The sequence below is a fragment of the Pipistrellus hanaki genome (assembly GCF_964339955.1).
Source record: "Pipistrellus hanaki genome assembly, chromosome: 9".
NCBI lineage: Eukaryota > Metazoa > Chordata > Mammalia > Chiroptera > Vespertilionidae > Pipistrellus > Pipistrellus hanaki.
In genome coordinates this window covers 62,958,926-62,979,597 of record NC_140511.1, presented here as the reverse complement: position 1 = coordinate 62,979,597, position 20,672 = coordinate 62,958,926, and the positions used below count along the sequence as shown (strand labels likewise).

The 20,672-nt window shown below is 46.0% G+C and overlaps 1 protein-coding gene across 3 annotated transcripts in view; it reads left to right on the top strand.

Annotated features, from left to right (window-relative positions):
* The window catches only part of WT1 (WT1 transcription factor), a 48,960-nt gene extending 39,076 nt beyond the window's left edge, over positions 1-9,884 (top strand). For 2 of the 3 annotated variants that reach the window (XM_084895038.1, XM_084895036.1), the window contains 4 exons: positions 1,129-1,279; positions 4,701-4,790; positions 5,419-5,511; positions 8,504-9,884. In XM_084895038.1, coding sequence (XP_084751164.1) covers positions 1,129-1,279; positions 4,701-4,790; positions 5,419-5,511; positions 8,504-8,625 — 456 coding nt within the window. In that variant the 3' untranslated portion in view covers positions 8,626-9,884. The remainder of the gene's footprint in view (positions 1-1,128; positions 1,280-4,700; positions 4,791-5,418; positions 5,512-8,503) is intronic. The other variant, XM_084895037.1, reaches the window with a different exon arrangement.
* The last annotated feature ends 10,788 nt before the right edge of the window (positions 9,885-20,672 follow it).

Here is a 20,672-nt window from a genome sequence, read left to right as displayed (position 1 = left end):
ACTGTCTATAGTTTTGCCTTTTTCCAGAGTGTCATGTAGTTGGAATCACACAGTACTTAGTTTTTGCAGAGTGGCTCCTTTCAGTTAGTAATACACATTTAAGCTTCTTCCATGTCTATACATTGACCCCTCCTCCTCCATTTAACCTTCAGCACACCTCTATGTGGTAGGTACTATTATTAACTACATTTTATAGGTAAGGAAACTGAAGCCTGGAGAAGATGAGTGGCTTGTCCAAAACCACATAGCTGGTAAGAGGTGGAGCAGAGACTTACAACACGACTTGTCTGACTCCAAAAACCCTGTTTTTAACCACCTCCGTATACCGCCTTCGAGGGAGACAGAACAGTGTGAGGGAGGAGGGCGTCTCCAGAGAGAATGAAGGGGAGCTTGCCTCACTGTTTTCCTCTAGCGCTTTCTCAGGTGGGACTGACCGAACATGTACACTCACAAGGTAAAGGGGATCCACATATTGCCCTATGAGGATGTGTATGGTGCACAGAGGGCAGGCCCAGTGTTTTCTGGGGTCGCCATGAAAGCACTGCACATGCAGCCACTGGCTTCAGCTCCTTTTCACAAACAGCACCCACAGATCTCAGGGGCTCCTCTCTTCCTTGCCATTTACTCACACATGGGAGGTCTGGTTAGTTGGAACTCATCTGTATCCCGCATGCCTCTCTAATAAGGATGTTCCCACCCATTGCAAATTGGGCCCCGGTCTTGTGGCCATGCGTCTGAGTGGGAGGGAATGGAATACAATCTGGGACTTTGGCTTCCAAACCTCACCTCATCTAGTGGAGAAGCGGATAGACAGGCTGGACCAGGAGCTCTTCCAGTCACCAGCATTTCTTTCTCAGATACTCTGGATCAGCAACCCCAAACAGACTTCAAGTACTGGTTCTGGCTGGTCAGTATTGATGACCTTAGAGCACCTCATTGTAGAATGCACTGATCCGTCATCCATTAGTGATGTCTGCTGTGGGCATCTAGTGTGTGAAGGAAAGCGATTTTAGGCCTCAGCTCTGCCATCTCTTCTTTGGGTATATTTCAATGCGCGCTTTCCCTGCAGACCTGGCACGCATGCTCACATGTGGCTAAAGCGTGCATTCTCTTACACTCTGCTTGCAGGATGTGCGGCGTGTGCCTGGAGTAGCCCCAACTCTTGTCCGGTCAGCATCTGAGACCAGTGAGAAGCGCCCCTTCATGTGTGCTTACCCGGGCTGCAATAAGAGATATTTTAAGCTGTCCCACTTACAGATGCACAGCCGGAAGCACACTGGTAAGTGTGTCACCAACTGGCGTTGGTTCGGTGACCTCTGGGGAGGGCTGGTTCCGGAGCTCCTGCTCCTGGGTCTCACACCGCTAAGGACCCAGGTGATTGCTGGGATGGGCAGCAGGCACTACTTTGAAAGTTCTGGCTCAGAGGACAGAAAAAGGCTGCAGGGCCATTTTGCATCCTAATTGTCCATCCTTTAATGAAGAAGTCAGTAAGCTGTCTTCAGGAAGGGCTGAGCAGAGTGGTGGAAAGAGAATCACATAGAATTAACGAGTCTGGTGTTTGAAGTCTGGCTTCATCACCAAGTGGTGAAAGTTACTTAACCTCTCTTAACCTCATTTTCTTCATGTGAAAAATGGAGATCATAATGCCTACCTTATATAATTGTTAATAACATTAAATTTCAACATTAAATTGGATTAAAGAAATTTCAGGCATGAGACACAAAGTGCATTACCCTATGCCAACAGGTCTGAATAAGTGATAGTGTTACTATTAGAATACTATTAGCATCTCTAAAGGGAGAGGAGCTAGTCTGGGGGTTTGGTAATCAGACAATTTTGAGAGCTTAAATGGCAAGGTTATCCCAAGGTTAGAAAGAGATGGTTCAAAGACAAACTTAACTGCTTGGGTTATTAATCAACCAGAAGAGAATGGGAAAATGGATTGTAGGCTTAATTTTTGTTTTCAGTCTTAAAAAAAAAAAGATGGTGATTTTTGATGATTTGTCTAGGAAAACTTGATTTTCCCCCACAGGTCTGCCTCTGGGAAAGAGTCCTTGTGTGGTTGTTGGACACCTCAAATGTGAACAGCCGTTTTACAAACATTTGCCTTTGCCTGTAGTTGGAGTGAGGTTGGGTCTCCCCTATAGGGAAAGGGGGAAGGGCAGGCTTTTCCGCAGGGCAGCAGGTACCATATTTTTTCATTTTAAAAATTATTTAACATTGAGAGAGAGAGAGAGAGAGAGAGAGAGAGAGAGAGAGAGAGAGAGAGAGAGAGAAAGAGAGAGAGAGAAAGAGAGGAAGAGAGAAACATCGATGTGAGCAAGAAACATTGACTGGTACTTCCCACAAGCATCCTGACCAGGGATCACAACCTGGATATGTGCCTTGACCAGGAATTGAACTTGCAACCTTTTGGTGTATGGGATGATGCTCCAACAACCTGAGCTCCACTGACCAGGGCATTCTTAACACATTTGAAAGACAGCTTTGTGGTGACAATAAGCATCATTATTTAATATTACTGCCGAGGTTGCTTAGGGGAAGCTAGAGAAGAAAAGGATCTGCTTTGGGATCTCTAGACCATTGGGCGCTGCTACGTCATTGCATGTGGAGGATGCAGTTCCTGCATAAACCTGACTTTGCACTCAGTGCACCCCACTGGCTTTGAGGCTAAAGATAAGAAAACCGGTGGCATGTTCTGTTTTTACATAGTTTCCTAAATGGATTAAATGGGATCCTGTGGAAAGTAAATGTTAAGGTTAGAAGGGGTATGAAGTAAAACTGCTTGGAAGAATGCGAAGGAACATATTCAAGACTAGTATACAGTTGTAGAAACTCTTAACGGAAAAGAAATAGTTAGAAAACAATGAGGGTTCAGTGTCTGTGAAGGGAAGACAGTAGACAAGATCGCCAAGAGTATCAGACCTGCTAGGGCAGGCTGGTATGGAACAATTCTGTGGCCCCTTCTTGAAAGAGTTGTAATAACAGTGCAGAGTATAATATTAAGTAATTATATTTTAAGTGCTTTCTGTGTGTCAGGCTCTTTACATGCATTATTTCGTTTAATCCTCACACATATGACAATAATCCGGTGAGTAGAATACAGCGGAAGCAGAACTCAAACTCATGCCTTTTAATTCCAAGTCACAAGCCCCCAGTTCAAAGGGTGTAAGGTCTAGTTTGGATCTAGGACATATACAGATGAAAAGGAACTAAGAGAGCACGTGATAATGTACTAAACCAGAGGCTGGAGGAGTGGGAAGGGTTGTTTAGAGAGTATCCACTTGAGCTAGGGTCAAGGAGGTTTCTCGGAGGAGGATGGGCGTGGGCTGACCAACAAGGTTAAGGTTGGGCAGAAAAAGAAAAAACAGGAGCAGAAGCAGAAAGGCAGGGAAAGGAAATGCGACCAAAAAGTGGTATTGTCCTCCCCAATTGTGGAGGTAAAGCTAAGCCACTGGGCTGGGGACAAGTAGCAAGTGAAGGAAAGGCTCCTGCCCGCAGGAATTTCCAGCCGGTGAGAAAAGGCAGACCTGGGCACAGCCCACGACGTTCGATGTTCTGTAATAAATTCTGTCAGGAGCGAAGGAAGGGCTTTCAGTCTGCACGTGGTGTTCCCAGGAAGGATCACAGAACAGGCATTTGTGTGAGGCAGACTTCGGGAATGGTGAACTCTGGTATAGCAGGGATATAGATTACTCAGGGGAGAGAGAGGAGGTTATGGGGCTGGAAAGGTAACTAGGGACTGCCCTGCAACGGAAAGACCCTACAGAGCCCTGGGGGGGGGGGGGGGGGGGGCGGGTGAGGGTGTGTGACTTGCTCTCCATTCCAGAACTCCATCCCAGAATGTGGGTGACTCAGAATTCTCATACGAGGTGGAAAGACCCGAGGTCGCTGAGTGCACTCTTGGGGCTCAGCTCCCAGGGTTTGGCTGAACTTTCTCCAGCGAGGACAGGGTGGGGCTTCTCCATTCTGAGACGGGAGGTTGTGTAACCCCACGACTGACTTCTCTCTGATAAAGGGGTAGCACAATCTTCCTAAGCTCCTGGTTTTACATGAGTGTCTCACAACCATGGAACTGTTTATTCTTGACTCAGGAATGAGAAATCAGTAGCAGAGAACACCAGATCTTCAGGCCATAAAATACGGAGCCTGCTCCAAGGCACGGCCACCCCAGGATTCTGTCTCAAACTCAGTCTAGGAGTCAAGATTTCTCTAGTTTATTATTTGTCTGAATATTCTCTGCCAGTGATTTTGGAGCACACTGCTTTGCTAGGTACTGGGCTAAGCCCTTTATGTAGATGGTCTGGTTTAGTCAGTTTATAAATCCTCGGAAGATGTCAGATTATTCACCCCATTTCACCACAAGGAAACTGCACCTCACCCAGCCCTTAAAGTGTCAGAGTGGGATGTGACCCTGGTCTCAGACTCCAGAGCCTGGGATTCTGTTCACTTCTTACTGGGAGGTGAGGGACCATCCTCATTCACCTCCCCTTTCCCCCAAGTCTGCAGTCACCGACAGTGAGCCCACAGATAGGTGGGCCTTCAACCACACTCTGCGTTTGGCAAGGCCACACTAACATGCTCCACCGAAGGTGCCTGAGACACTTGGGGATCCCTTCAGTCCCAAGCGGAGAGGTTGCCTTCAATGAGATCCCCACTTCCAGTATTGTTTTCAAATGGAGTCTGTGTCTTCCCCCAAGGTGAGAAACCATACCAGTGTGACTTCAAGGACTGTGAGCGAAGGTTTTCTCGTTCAGACCAGCTCAAAAGACACCAAAGGAGACACACAGGTTTGTAGGTTCACTTCTCGTTGCCAGCAGTGTGTTCCCTTGCATTACAGTTGATGTTGTGATTCTTTGTTGTTAAATGTGGATGTGAGAGGGTCAGCCACTTGTTTCATTTACCAAATTTTTCTAATTACTGGAGATTTTCCTTCTCTTAAAAAAAAAAAAAGAGAGAGAGAGAGAGAGGAAGAAAGAAAGAGAGAGAGAGAAAAGAGAAAGAAGCACCCCATATTTATCATGCAGACCACAGAACAATGAGATTCCAGTAGCTACTTGCTGATGGAATCTCATTTTTACCGAGCACCAGTAAAGATCATGGGTGGTGGAGACTGGAATCCCATCTGTAGTGTATGATCCTCTTTTTAAAGTCTTGGACAGAGTTGAGACTTTGGTCAGAAAGCTGGACATCTGTGGTTAAGGAATAATTGTTTCCAAGAGCAGAAGCAGGTCTCCCAGGGTTATGCGCAGAATCGGGTGGTTCATGCTGGGCCTGGGGAAAATCTGAGGGTGAGGCAGATGCTGCAGGCGTGGCTGGAAATGCCCGGCTCCTCCGGCCTCTGGGAAGCAGGCCTTGTGGGCCTCGTCATGCCCCCACGTTCGTAGGGCTGCGGTTAGACCTTCTCTGTCCGTCTAGGTGTGAAACCATTCCAGTGTAAAACTTGTCAGCGAAAGTTCTCCCGGTCCGACCACCTGAAGACCCACACCAGGACTCATACAGGTAAAACAAGTGCGTAAACTTTTCTTCACATTTATTTTTCATTATTTTTTAAACTACTGTTGAATGAAGTTGTTTATGATGAGAGAGATTGGAAAAGACTAGTGTAAAAACGGTTTTAAACAGGTTTAGGCTCAGATGAGAGAAAGAACATTCTATGGCTATCTTTAAACAGTAACATTGTTTAAGAAGGGGCCGGGGATTGATACAGAATAGAAGAAAGATGTGAAAAGAACTTTTCATGAGTGTCCAGAATAAAAAATGAAGAGATAACTTAGGTCCCTCTGTTCCCAATTTGTTTCATCGTATTTTTCTTATCACTCAGCTTGATAGGATAATCAGCCTCACAGAAGAACAACAGAAATTCTAGCAAGCTAAACATTTATTCTCTGAAAGTTCATGTTTCACGACACCATTTTCAGAGATTGGAATTCCTTTTCTGCTAAAAGTCAGTGCCCCGGGAGCTGCCATGGTTTCTGCCAGACTCACATCAGCGTGTGGATATTATTTCCTTTGTACTAGTCTAGAGAAGGGGACTCTAGCATTTATTCACTGGCTGTTGAAGGCTTTTGCTTTCTCTAAGATTCAGAATGAAAACGGCACCGTGTTTGTTATGTATTTTATAACTTTAGAAGGAGGGCCGATGTCTAGGTTATCTACCTTATCTTAACATCATCCTTGTAAGAAGAGTAAGGCAAGCGTGTTTTATCCCCATTTTATAGATGAGGGGACTAAGGCACGTAGTGAATAAATGACTTGTGTAAAGTCCTAAAGCTAGTAAGTAGCAAACCCAGTTTTACCTGCTCCCAGCCCTCCATATGCCTTCTTTGTTGGAGAAAGGTTTGGGGGATTGGGGTTTATCTCACCACACATGGAGGAAAGAGAATCAAGTAGAAAGTTAGCAGAGTTGAATACCATTGATATACTGAGAAGAATGAAGACAGCAAGCGAAAGGGTTGGACAGGACTTTGGCTGCATGGCTGGGGGTGGGGAGCAGAAGCAGGAGCCAGATTAAAAAAGAGCACAGGAGCAGTGAGCAGGAGGTAAAGGAAGGCATGACGTCATGAGCCCTCCTGCAGTCCTGGATTTTCAACCCAAACAGGCTGCATTTACAGAAAGAGTCAAGGCACCTGTGCCCCAGAGTTGGTGGGATGGGCATCTCGTTGGCCCTACTCGGATGCCTTTGGTGTTGCTTCTTTGCCTTAGTCCTGAGCTCATAATTCGGTGGGAAAGAGTTTCTATTCCTTGTACTCCAACCCGCAAACTTGTGCATATCTGCATATGTGCTCGTGACCTAGGTTACCACTAGACTGTTTAATGCTATACTTGATGGGCCCCCAGCACTGATCCTGTGTCAGCACCTCCCCTGGGACATTTCTCATTGCTTGTCCTGACCAGTAGTTCCCAGAAAAGGCCAAGTGGGACCAGTGTTATTGTGAGAAGATCCCCTACGTGGTGCAAGGGTTTGGCGTCTGTGGCATTTGTACTTAGTTTGAAGTCACAGCTTTAAACTTTGCATTATGGCTAGGCCCAAGAGGTGGGGTACAGCAAAGTGCATGGGTTTTGAAATTAGACTGACCTGAAATGGAATTTTGCCAGGGTCTGCCTTGCCTAGAAGTCCACCATCATCTGTAGAGTGGGGATAACAACATTTCCCTTACAGAGCTGTTCTAAGGAGTACATGAGGCAAGTTGTATATATACTAGTATATATACTAGAGGCCCAGTGCACGAATTCGTGCAGGATGGGATCCCTTGAGTTGGCTGGGAGTTGGGGCCAATGGAGGCATCTTTCCCAGTCCTTATCTGGGCAGCAAGAGGTTCCAATCAGGGTGATCAGGGCCGGCCAGCTGCGGGGAGAAGGCTGCAGGGAGCACACTGACCACCATGGGGCAGATCCTGCATTGAATGTCTTCCCCCTGGTGGTCAGTGTGTGTCATAGTGATTGGTCGACCAATCATTCTGGTCATTCATTTGTAACAGTCATTTATTGTTGCAATGGCCAGCACAAAGCTTGGCATACATTAGGCACTTGACGAAAGCTAATTATCTTACCTGTACAGAATGAGGCTTGGAAAGAACTTCTGAGGGTGCCTTAGATGGAGAAGGCTTGATCTTTTGGCAGGCATGTTAACAATCTCAGAACTATGCCTCAACTAGAATTTTCTGTGTAACAGAATTATGCTCTGAGTAACACTTTAAGGAAATAGAAGCACACTAGTATCAGTGACTTATTTAAAAATACTCAGCCTGTCCAGAATCTCTGTCTACTCAGAGATAGGAAAGCTGCAGTCACAGCTCTACTGCTGGATGGCAATTAATCAGTAACATCCAGGGTGCCGATCCTGAGGCCCTACTTACACAGTTCGTAAAACAGTCTAACAGAAGAGGTTGAAATTACTGTTCCTCCCACCTTCATTTTATATGATTACTCAGGCATTTCCTTTCATACTCTCTCATTTCCCAAGTCTTCTGACTTAATAATTCTATATAATAAAAGGCTAATATGCAAATCTACTGAATGGCAGAACAACCAGGCTCTATGTTGTGCACTGACCACCAGGGGGCAGATGCTCAATGCAGGAGCTTTCCCCTGGTGGTCAGTGTGCTCCCATAGGGGGAGCACCACTCAGCCAGAAGCCAGGCTCACAGCTGGTGAGCACAGTGATCCTGGCTGGAACCTCTCCATCCTCCAAGGCAGCTGGACATCCCCCGAGAGCTCCTGGACTGCAAGAGGGCAAAGGCCAGGCTGAGGGACCCTTCCCCAAGTGCACAAATTTCATACACCAGGCCTCTAATATTTTATAATTTGCTACAGTATTTTAAGGCCTCAGAGGTGCTGCCATCTCAGAGCTGCCCATGAAGTAAGCCTGGCACGTTAGCTTAGGGTCAAAACTAGAGGGAATCCGGAGTTGGGTGCCTTGTGGCATTAACTCAAGCCTTTGAGAGTTAAATATACACCATATTTTCCTCTGCAAGTATCTGACTGGCAATTGTGTCAACAGGTGAAAAGCCCTTCAGCTGTCGGTGGCCCAGTTGTCAGAAAAAGTTCGCCCGGTCAGACGAATTAGTCCGCCATCACAACATGCACCAGAGAAACATGACCAAGCTCCAGCTGGCACTTTGAGGGGTTCAACTGCCCGGAGACAGGGCTGCGTCCCAGGCAGGACAGTGTGGGAACTGCTTTCCAACCTGACTTTAAAATTTTTCCTCACTCACCTCTCTAAGAAGGAAATGGCAATTCGCCGCCTTCATCCAGCTTCCAAGACAAGATGCGTGTACTACTGGATCCTGCCAGATTCCCCCAGAGAAGGTGGCCTCCACTCTGCCAACTTATAGTTGACTCACAAGGCCCCGGAGAGGTGGCTGACGACATCCATCACCGTATGGTCTGGATTTCCCAGCGTAAGAAGAGCCATTGTTGAGAAGGTTCCCCCGCCCTCTTCTTCTCCGCTCATTTTCACTGGGAATGGAGTCATTGTACCATTTTCCATCATAGAATATTTATAGGCCAGGGCATGCGTATGTGTCTGCTAATGTAAACTTTGTCATGGTTTTCATTTACTAACAGCAATAGCAAGAAATAAATCAGAGAGCAGGGCCCTGGGGGTGAGACCCGTCCGACAGTGCAGAGGTTAGGCAGGCTGCGCACTGCCAGGCAAATTTTAAAGCCCGTGTGTTTCAAGCAGCTTGGGGGGGGGGGGGGGGGAGAATCAGAACTAACCAGCAACTGTAGAGAAATATGAAAGAATATTACCGTTCAGTTAATTCATTGTTAACATTAACACAGTGCTCTGAAAACACCGTGCTTGAAGATCTGAGATTTTGGTTTTGTGTTCATTTTTTACTTTTTGAATTGTAGTCATACACATCTTCAGAGATGTACATATATCCTCCACAAAGGAAGTGGAATTCATTTTTATCTTGTGGGGTTCCCTTAGAGTCCTTCAAGTGTACAGGCCACGCCGGTTATGTGGCTTCCAGTTGTAAAAATTAAAGCAACTCGAAAAGAAATGGGGCTGATCCGGGATCTCACTGATAAGACTGTTCTTAAGTAACTTAAGTAACTTTGGGTCTACAAGTATATGTGCAAAAAATGATACTTAACTAGGGTGAGGAAATCCATTGTTTAAAAGGTAATTGTGTGTGTGTGTGATTTTTTTTTCTTCTGGATTTTTAAGGGAGGGAGTTTATTATTTACTGTTGCTTGAAATTATCATGTAAATATATCTATCTGATCATGATTTGCTCTTTGACAACTGAAGTTAGGAAATGTATAAACGTTAGATGCATCACTGTCTTGGTGTTGATCTTACAACGTATGGATAACACTAAACATGTAACCTGCATTTTTTTTTCACTTCGCTCTCAATTAAAGTCTATTCAAAAGGAAAGTGGCAAGATTCTATCAGCCCTCTGGAGCTCAAATCTTTAAGCCTCTTTTAAATAGGCAAGAAGATAACCGCCGACATTGATGACCACGAGTTGAGCCTGTCCCAGGTCCCGACCACTATTGATTCCCTCCTGTGGAAACGCGGGAGGCCTTAATCCCTCAGAGAGGCAGCCAGAGAGGCCCCTCTTCTGATCGCATCTTAAAGGGACTGCGTGGGAGCTGGCTGAATGGGCTTGTGGACAGCGTGGTGGGGATTGTGCTTTAGGGGTCATTTTAATCAGGCTATCATTGCATCGCTTCTTTTTCCAGGTCAGCAAAAGAGAATAGAGATATTAACAATTATGAGTCCTTTTTTAAAAGTTCACAATCACACACTTCCATCAGGAGGGCATCAGCTGAACACCTAGTACAAGTGAATTTACCGCTACAGTTGCCGTAAATCAGCTCAGCAGGTTGAAAACCGCTTAGACTTTCCAGGGCGGCCAAGTGTGAAAGCCAAGATCTACATTATCTATAAACTATAAACTGTCCTTCCGGTTCTGGTGTATGGTTTTCCAGTTGTAAATAAGGAGATTAATTTGGTGTCGCCTTCTCAGCTCCATTATCTCGGAGCTTGCACGCATTCCGGGGGTTTCATTTCTCCCTTTTAAATGTATATTGAGCAGCCCTTGGCTGAGCCGCGGAGACTTGTTTTCTGCGTTGAAGTGCGCTCAGAGTTATGGCCGCTTAAAAGGCAGGTCCTGAGGCCCCTCTTAGTTTGCATCTGGCTCTTGCATCACTGTTAATTATAGCGAGTACGGTGACTCATCTGTATCAGCCCTTTTTATCTTTTCCTGCCAGAAGACAGCATTTCTCTGGAGAAGCTCAGGACAAGCAAACGTCAGCCAGTCCAAGGGAGCCAGGTTTCACAACAAAAGCAGAGTCATATTGTTTCAACAGCACGAGGAAGACCAGCATTTCTCACACTCCCCTAGCAGTTTAACTTGCAGTTAAGGTCTTGGGCTTTGGAAAGCAGATCAACCTGGGTTCTAATCCTAAATTCCCCATTTCCTCATCTGTAATGTAGGGATAAAAGAGTCCCCTGCTTCATAGGGTCAGAGAGAGGATTAAATGGGGGCGGGGAGATATGAAGACATCTAGTACACAGCAAAGGCATAAGAAATATTACCTAGGAAACCGATTATCCACCTGCTGATTTTCTTTACCGCCCACTCCCCCAGGCATTGCCTTGCAGTGTCTAGACATCTTCGCAGGTCTGCTCTGCAAGGTAACAAGCAGCTCCATTTCGATATACCCCAAGCCAGAATTAAGGTATGAAGCAATAGGGCTCTTGCCAGCCTCCGCACAGAGAGAGACTGCCTCCACCTGCTTCCTGGTTTCAGTAAAACACCTGGTGGTATTGAGTGTGTGTTTCTGAGACCCATGTTGTTGATCGATCATTAGCAGGCTGTCAGGATGAAAGTTGGTCAGTAGAAGCTCTATAGTTAGCCTGGGCTAGAGACTATATATTTGGCGCAGTTGTCAAAATGCCCATTTTTCCATCTTTACTATAATATAATGCCAGTTTCAGAGTATGATTGATATTTTTAAAAGGCTACCTCCAGCCCCCCTTTTCTATCCTTCGAGGATATTTTCAGACAATTCTAGTTAACCCTAGCCCTCAGAGTTCTAGCATGTAATGTTAGTTTGCACATATGGCTGTATTGTTTTCCCATCTGGGACAATCTGTAAGCTGGATAGAACAAGTATTATTCCCACTTTACAGCCGAAACAGCTGAGGTTCAGTGATAGTAAGTGGCTGAGGCAGGACTTGGTCCTGGGGTTCTGCCCTCAAGTTTCCTTCTGAAGCGTGCTTGATGATTTGACGTGCTCCATTGTTTCATATCTATGAGTCATATCTTCCCAACCAGAGTGTGAGCTCCCAGAGGGAAGGAGCAGACCTTTTCCCTTTCCCGAGTTACTAACATCAGGGCTTCTCAACCTTAATAGTTATAGACATAGACATTCCCTGAGGAATTGGTTAAAGTGCAGACTCAGATTCAGAACTTCCGGGGCACAGCCTGAGATTGCGCTTTTCTAACCAGCTCCCAGGAGATTCCCACCCTGTTGGCCTATGGCCCATACTTTATGTAGCAAGGACCTGAACGGTGGGCTCATAAATACATGCTGAAAGGTGACTGATGGGATTTGTACTTGACATTCCTGAGCTGCACTGAGCCTTTTCAGAATGGTCAGCGCAGATAGCCTGGGGTCCTGCCTTGATGGTCCATGGGGCTGTGGGTCAAAACATTCATGCTAATGCAGTCAGAACTGCACGAGTTAGCCCAGGCGAATCCACCCATGAGATTTATTTTCAAACACAGTCTGCCCCATCCTCCATCAGTGACTTGTCACAAGCAGGGGAGACCTCCCCAGGTACCATAAGGTGTGGAGCGTGGTCACACCTGCATATTTAGTCTTTGTGCCTCATTCGGTCCACATCTCAACAATAGGCCTCTACCTCCCTGACACCCACACACTGAAATGTTACGGCTTTGGGGACTATTTAGTCCCTGTGAGCCGGCAGCAGGAATTCCCACATCTTGCTTAGCTCTCTTGGGTGCTGAAGGGCAAAGGCAATGACTCATAGAGCCATGTTCTCCCTGCTGGGTGTTTGCACCTCTGATCTTGGGCTAACAGGTGTGTGTATATATAGAACAGTGAGTGGTTATTAACCAGGGGCACTTTTCTTCAAGCCTTCCAGCAGGCAGAGTGGCTTTTCTCACAGGTAAATGTAGGAATTTCTCACAGGTAAATGTATAAGAACCCCAGTAAGGGAAACCAATCCTTAAGAAAACATGAAGGTCTTGACTCTTTGCAGGCAAGTCTTTGCTTCTAGTCTATTTATCAAGTGATTGAAACTCTGTGCAAGACCTAATAAGTCCATTGAAATGCTCAGGATGACAACGACCGCATCTGGTCCGATTCCTTACACTGAGGAGAAAGCAGTTGCTTCAGTGGCGGGCTCTGGGCTTTTCTCGATTTTTTTTCAAGCAAAATCTTGATCCTGCTAGTTTTTAAGACTGGCCTTGGGAAGGAAAGAAAGAGCCACGGAAAGGTGGTGTCTGAGAGGGCTGGATCAGCCAGCAGACAGCCATCCACAGTCATGCCCTCCAAAAAACGGGGTTCAGAGACTGGTGAGGGGATGGGACACACTCCTGAGGTTTGAGACTCTGCAAAGTCAGTGCCTTTCAGCACAATCTGAAGATCAGCCAGCTATTAGTGGAAGCCTCAGACAGGAAGATCTCAGATGGAAGCAGCTAAGGCAGCACACATTATCAAATGTGAGTTTAGGAGATGAGATGTTTTTATGGAGCAGGGGAGGATTGAAGGATGGACCAGGGAATGGGGCTGAGATAAATGTAGAGGGTGCACTGGTTGAAACAAGTGGCTTCTCCCCCTCACAGCATCCCAGGAGCATTGGTGATGTTGACACTGAGCGAGAAGGATTGCCTGACACGGCAGGGATTCCAAGGGCCACTGAGGAGGCAGTTGGACTCCAGAAGAGAGAGGAAGGAGGGGTGGAAAAAGGGAGACTACTTTGGGAAGAAACACGAGACAGATGAGGAATGGAGTGCGGATGTCAGGGAGGTCTGACAGGAAGAGGGGGCTTCTGTCTGATAGGGCCTGACCCCCATGTGAACCCACACCAGCGCTGTGAACACACACCCAGGGCTGTCCCGAACAGGAGATGCTCAAATGCTAGCATGAAAATGAAAAGAATGTGCATTTATTGGACCTATAGGTGCAGGCCAATGCCATTTTACATGAATTCTCTTCTTGAGAACGATCCCATTTTACAGATGAAGAGGCTCATACCGCTCATGTATGCCAGAGTTGAGATTCTAACCCAATGCTGACTCAAAGCCCTCATTGTAGGGCATTTATGCCCATAGTCTCAGGGCACGTTGGCCCTGTGAACCAGAGGAGCAGGAATGCTGAGGGAATGCCTTATTGCCCACTTGCATGTTTGGATGCCAGGGATGTTTGTCAAGTGCCCAGAGAAAGGATAAACATGGTTGGCAAAATGTACCCCCCTCCCATTATCCAGTTGTGTAGCTTGTTTGTAAAACATGTTTTCATTCAATATTTTATATTAAATACCGGAACTTAAGAAATGACATAGTATAATGTTAGCCGGACAGTGATAAAAAGGGAAAATTGAGAAACACATTTAAAAGTTCAAGGTCAATGAGTATTTTTTAAAGGCAGCATCCTGCTTTCCTGAGGAGCTCTGTGTCAGAGAGAGGGGGCTGAGGAGGAAGCTGCTGGTTTCCAGTGATGGTAGGGGGTGGGGGGATCTTGTGGCTATATCCCTTCTTTTTTTTTTTTTTTCAAGATGCCTCTAGATCCTTACCATCCATACAAACAAATCCAGAGAACCTATCACAGACATCTCCTGGCACAATTTTTCTGAAATCTCAAAGTATAACGACCCAGGTAGGTGTAGGCAGCCTTTATCACTCATTGCAAGCACAGCCTTCCTTCCAGGCCCCACCCAAGCAAGCCCCTCTCTACAGGGATGGAGGGCTTGGCACTCCCTAGTGAGGTCTATGGAGTCTCCCTAGGGGAGGAAGTCCAGAGGCTGCCTGTCAGCATTTGCCTTCGCCCAGCACCAGGTTGAGTGGGGCAGAGTTTACCTCCGCTGGTAGACTCCTCCTGATAAAAAAAAAAAAAAAAAAAAAAAAACAAACAAAAAAAAAAAAACCTTTGAATTCACCAGGTGGGCAAGACAAAGCATGTTTTGAGGAAGACTCCTGATACTTCCACATGGAGGCAGGTTGCCATGGTCTTTAGACAGGAATTCCTAGGTCTCAGGAGAAGCCTCTAAGGAGAAGTGAATTTTGAAAGACCCTCTCCACCCATAAGTTCTAGAAATATTCGAACTAGAGGCAAGACACATGTGGTTCTGTCTGCTGGTCTAACTGCTGGCCTGTCCCCCTGTTTACCTTTGACAGGAGAAACCTAGGAAGGCCCAGAGCAAAGGATGAGGATTGTGGAAAGAGACTGTGGGCTAGATGTGTCCTCCTAGAGGCAGGGACATCTCAGCAGTGTGATACAGAGGCTAAGAGAATAGGCTTTGTCATTCATACCTGAGAGACATGAAACACCTTCTGAGCCACAGAGCTTCTGCTCAGAGCACTACACTGTTCATGTCCAAGGGGCTCAGGGTTGTCCTAACACAAAGGGGGTGCCACAGGTGCTTAGCCCCCACACCCAGCCAATGGCAGCCAGGGTCCCAAATTCAGAACCATTTGAAAAGGACTGTCCCTGGGACCTGACTTCCACTGGTCCTGACCACCTCCATCAGCAAACCATGGTCTTACCTTACAGGAGAACTGGGCTGCACCAGGTGAAGCCAGCAGGAGCCGCGGTCAGTAGGTGCCAAACTTCTCTTGTCACACAATTGTCTGTCTTCCTCGTCCGACCTGCCAAATCAGGAGGTTGAAGGGACTGGGCATACAGGGCACTTCCTCACCTTTTCAGAGAGGAGGCTGCTGTCGGGTGGCACTGGCTGGGACCCACCTGATGTCAGGCCAATGCTCCAGGTGTGTTGTGGCATCCTTCCCATAAAGGTCCTCTCTGCAGCCATCAAAATGCCTCCTGCTGGTTTCAACTTCCCGAATGGGAGCAGGGGAGGATTGGGGTTGAGATAAATGTAGAGCGTGGGTTGGTTGAAACAAGTGGCTTCTCAGAAAGCACTCAGAGGGCTTGCCATAGGCACCTCTTTTCCACCCGGAGTTGGTTGGCAGGTGGAACAGTATCAAGCTTTCAAGAGGTGTATGGATCCCAGTTTGCAGGCCAAATTAGGACCTTGGAAATACCTTGCCTCTTAAGTTGCTTGCTTCATTTCTTGGTTAGGTGTGCACATGAGTGGATTGGTGACTCGAGTCACCAAAAAGAGTGGTGATTAAAAACTCTGGTACTGGGTTCTGAGAATAGTATGTGTTTGTGTTGTGTGTTTTTTTAAACCACGGTGGTAAATTAATCTCCCCAAATATGGTCATCTCCATGGTGCTACTGCACTTGGATGAAATTGGACAGTTTATACATTTATCTGACCATTTACTGCCAAATCTCCAGTTATTTAATGTCCTTTTGCTTCTGTTCCTCCACATTTGTCCTTTTGGGATTACAGGATCTGTGAATCCATGAAACTCGGTGTCATTCCCGGGATCTGCCACTTACCAGCCCCAAAACTCTGGAAGGTTGACTTAACCCTTAGTTTGCTCATCTATAAGGTGAGTTTACAGGACAATCTTATGTGTTAAGTGAATCAAAGCACTTGGTGTGGTACTTGGCCCATAATTTCAAGTTAATAAGCAGCAGTGCCTTGTCCTTGTCATTTTGTCCTTGACATTGTGGACACCCTCTGGATGGGTGGCTTGGCGTGCCCTAGGTGGCCTCTTGGCCATCCTGGCCTCCAACCCCCAACTGGAAGTCAGTGAGGGGGCCCAGGGTGGTGTCACGTGGCAGGGTAAGTCTGGCAGCCCTTCCTGCTGGAAGCAAGCATTCCTAGCCGACTCTGTGGGGTGGAACACAAACACCAGGCGAGTTCGGTACCATGCCCCAGACTGCCAGGACGCTCTCCGAGAAACAGATATGTGGAGGCTCCAACCCGTCAGAAGAATTCATTAGGACAGTCTGTGATATGGTGCTGAAACCGGAGGCTCATTCAGGCAGCCAGGGATGGGGAAGTCTTGTCCCTGCTGAACCTCTACAGCTGATAAAGGCAGCCTCTGCTGGCAGATTTCATTTTTCACTGGGCCATCTGCATCCAGTCAAGGATAGCTTGTCTTTCTGAAAAAGCTCCTCGTCAGCGTCAACCCTGCAAACCTCCCTGCTGTGAGTCAGACACCCCTCCTGGTGCCTGGGGTCATGGGGATGGTGCTGTGTCAACCAATCAGGGTCATCATAATATACACGGAAGGAAGTATTGAAGTGGCCGGAGTGTTTATGTGGCTGATTCTCTTCAGCCCAACTTAGTGCTGATTGAGCTCTGTACTAGCTGATCTGTCTTTAGAGCAGTGTTTTTATTTTCTTAATTTTGTCATTGCTATTGTTAGCCTATACCACCTGTTTATAGTAGAGAACATTGCTACTCTCTCTAGTCATTCTTGTTCTCCATCCTTCCTCTCTCACTCTCTACGGTTTCACTCACTCCCTCTCTTTCCCTCTTACAGGTTAGAAATTCCCAGTCTGAGAGAGTCAGTCTAGCCCTTCCCCCTGATGCTTGGGTTCTCCTGGCAGGTCCTGAGGGGACATCCTGGGGAACACTCTTCCTACCTGCTGTCCATCCCTGTGGAAGGCTCATAGCTTTGGGGAACTTAAGAGAAGAATCAAGTTTGAGTCTTAAAAACCCACCCAACCTCTTTTTGTGATCACCCAAAAGTTCAAGGCCAACTATAGTGGTCTGGGTCCTCCCAGAACATCTCCTCAGAGCCAAGATTGACACAAGGGGCTCTGTTCCTGTCAGTGGTCAGTTCCTTCCCACAGTGGCATGAGACATTCATTCCTAGTCATTGTTTCTCAACTACTACCATTAGAACTGCTTTTATGGACATTCTGGAGACATGAACATTTTATTTATTTATAAAATCTTTATTGTTGAAAGTATTATATATGTCTCCCCTCCCCCATTGACTTCCTCCAATTCCCTCCTTCCCCCCTCTCTGCCTCAGGTTCTCACCACCACACTGTCTGGATCCATGGGTTATGCATATATGCATACAAGGTCTTTGGTTGATTGCCTCCTAGATTCCACACTCTGTTCCATGCTTTCATGTCTTGGATCCACTCTGTTCATCAGTTTACTTTATTAGTTAGATTCCATATATGAGTGAGATCATGTGATAACTTGTCTTTGATTTAGTTCATTTAGCATGATACTTGGAGACATGAACATTAAACTAGGTTAAGGAGTGGTCATTCACTGCTGAACTTGAAATCAGAGATAAGTTTGTAACTTCATTCATTCAGCAAGTGTGGCCCCTCCCCAAGGGCTTCCCAGTTTAGTAGGAAAAGCAGAAACTTAAGCAGATAATACAGGAAGGGGCAAAGGACTAAGAGTGAGCTTTGCCTAAAGAGGCTAGAGAAGGTTTAATAGTCAGCGAATTTTTAGCCTGGTCTTAAAGGATGTATAGGAACATCTCAGTAGGAAGAGGAAGGGAAGAACATTCTAGTATTTAAGGAACTACCAGAAAGAAAAGGACAGGGAATATCTTGGAATGCCTGGAGCCACAGTGGGGAAGGAGGACACTGGGCCATTGTCCAAAAAGACTCCTGTTTTCTCAGGAGGGGGTACCCTCTGAGCTGGTTATCCAGTGGTGTGTAGAGCTGGCTTGTGAGCCGATGGTTAACTATTTAGGAATTTTGCAAGCTAGTGGATAAATCATTAGTATCTTGAGTTGAGAGTGTTTATACATGGAAATTGGCAAGCACTACAAAGCAGAACTATTTGTTAGCTTGTTTTCCATAGGCCAGTTCATCAGCACACCAATGGGGGATACTCTGGGTGGCAATACACAGTTATATCCTGAGACAGCAACATATCTCCTTGAGCTCAGAGTCAGTTATTCTCTCTGCCAGGGTGGCCCAGCTATGCGGTTCTTCTTAAGCATCTGGTCTTCAGAGATGGGGTCCAAAGAGAAATAATAATAAAAAAAATTTCTTCTACTTTGAAGATGGCTTGGTTTGTGCAGGCCTTCTCCCTGCATCACAAAATATAAAATATATATATTTTAGTTAATCAGTTGAAAAAGATTTATTGAGCAAATACTATATGTTAGGCATGACTTAAAGCATTATCACACCATATTCTTGGCTCACCTTCCATGTGCTTATTCTAGAGCCTCTTGGGAACCCATACAAGTCAGTTGGCACTGAGGTCAGTCCATTGGCCTTGATTCCTCCCTCATGGGTGGGACAACACTGTCTGGGAAGAAACTTGCAGGGCAGGGACTGGGCCTCAGACCCAGAAGGTCTCAGTATAGTCAACATCAAGAAAGGACTGATTTTTTTAATGAATATTTTTTCTACTGAATTGACCAGTTTATTTCATTGTCAGCTGACACAGGCTTGGCTTTGATGAATGTGGGTATGGTTGCTCTGGCCACAAAAAAAATTGTCCCAATGCAGTGTGGCAGAAGCAAACAAAGCCATTCAGATTACAGCTTTGCTGCTAAGCAATGGTGATAAGTGTAATACAAGTGCCTTAACCTTTCTGAACCTCATTTTCTTCATCTCTATACTGGGAATAGCAAGCTCACCTCAAAGAGTTGCAGTAAGGATTTAAAAAGACCATGCCTATAAAGTGCCTGGCTTTGCTATTAAATGTCCTTTTCCATCCCGTTGGGCTCTAACCACCTCCCTGACTACTCCCAGCCCTGCCCTGCCTTATCCTCATATAGTGTGTGGAGGCTGATGCTATCTTGCTCACTTAAAAAATATCAATGATGGACCTACCTACATTTCTTCTGCTGGACCCCATTTGCATATTTGTCAGGTTAGGGGAATGTCAGTGTTCTCTCTGTCTGGGAAGAGAACTCACAACTGTGGCTCTATCATCACTATGTTCTAATATTTCTGAACCTATAAAATATGGATACTAATAGTGCTCACCTCACAGGTTTGTAGTGAGAATCAAGTGAGATCATGCATTAAAAGTGCTTAGCAATTTTCCTGGCACGTCGTAAGCATTCAGTGATGGGAGGTGTGATTTAACTTGTTATGACTAAACATAGTGGAGTGGATTCTGAACGTCACAGGACCACAGAGCGGGAAGAGAGCTTAGACTCCAGTCCTCTGTGTACAAAGGGCGCCAGGATCAGTGGCAGAGCTAGTCCAGGTATCCTAACTCAGCATCCAGAGTTCACCAGATCTAACCAGCGGGACATGGTTAGTTACTCTTTGTACTGGACTTATTTTTTTTCTCCCACTAAAGCTGCACGATCAGAACCACCCTCAAAGAAAATCATTCATATTGGAGTTTGTTATGTTGAGACTAATTAGGACTCACATTGCTATGTCCCCAAGGGAGAAACTGTAAGAGGAGCCTGGGGCTTGGTTTCCAGGAATAGGAAAGTGGTTCCATGTTGCCTCCAAGCACAACCCCCGTGGGGACCAGGGTCCCTGAGAGCTGATGGGACATACATCATCCAGGAATCTGGCTGCTTTGGGCCAATACAAATCCAGGCGAGACCCCAAATTGGGATTTCATCTCTCTTCGGCATAATGAGACATTTTAGCAGATAAGACAATGCTGGGGAAATTGGCAAAAATAAAATAGCAGCCTCCAAATAAGTGTATTTGGAGCAGAATATTGACCATATGTAAAGTGTGTAAAAAATATTTTTAAGTAGATTTCCCCCCATTTTTCTTTTTTCGCATGCTTATCTTGGCCATTAGCTCAAGATGACTATTGGCATTCTTGACTGTTGGAAAATCTTCCTCTAGGAGCTGGCCTCAGTTTTGCATTTTTTTGCCCTTGTTTTAATCTGAACCACCCACGACATATAATCAAGGGAAAGGAGGGGTGAGGGGATACCACTACTCTGTCTGATGTGGTATCTTTATTTTAACTTTTAATTAGTGTAGCAGAGCAGTGAAAATCAAAGTCCTGGGTTTGTGTCCAGCTCTGCCACACTTTTCATAATGTTAAATATGAGCTCACTTAACGTCATTTAGCCCCTCTAAATCTCATCCCTTCATGTCTAAAAAGGAAATAATAATAGTACTTTCCT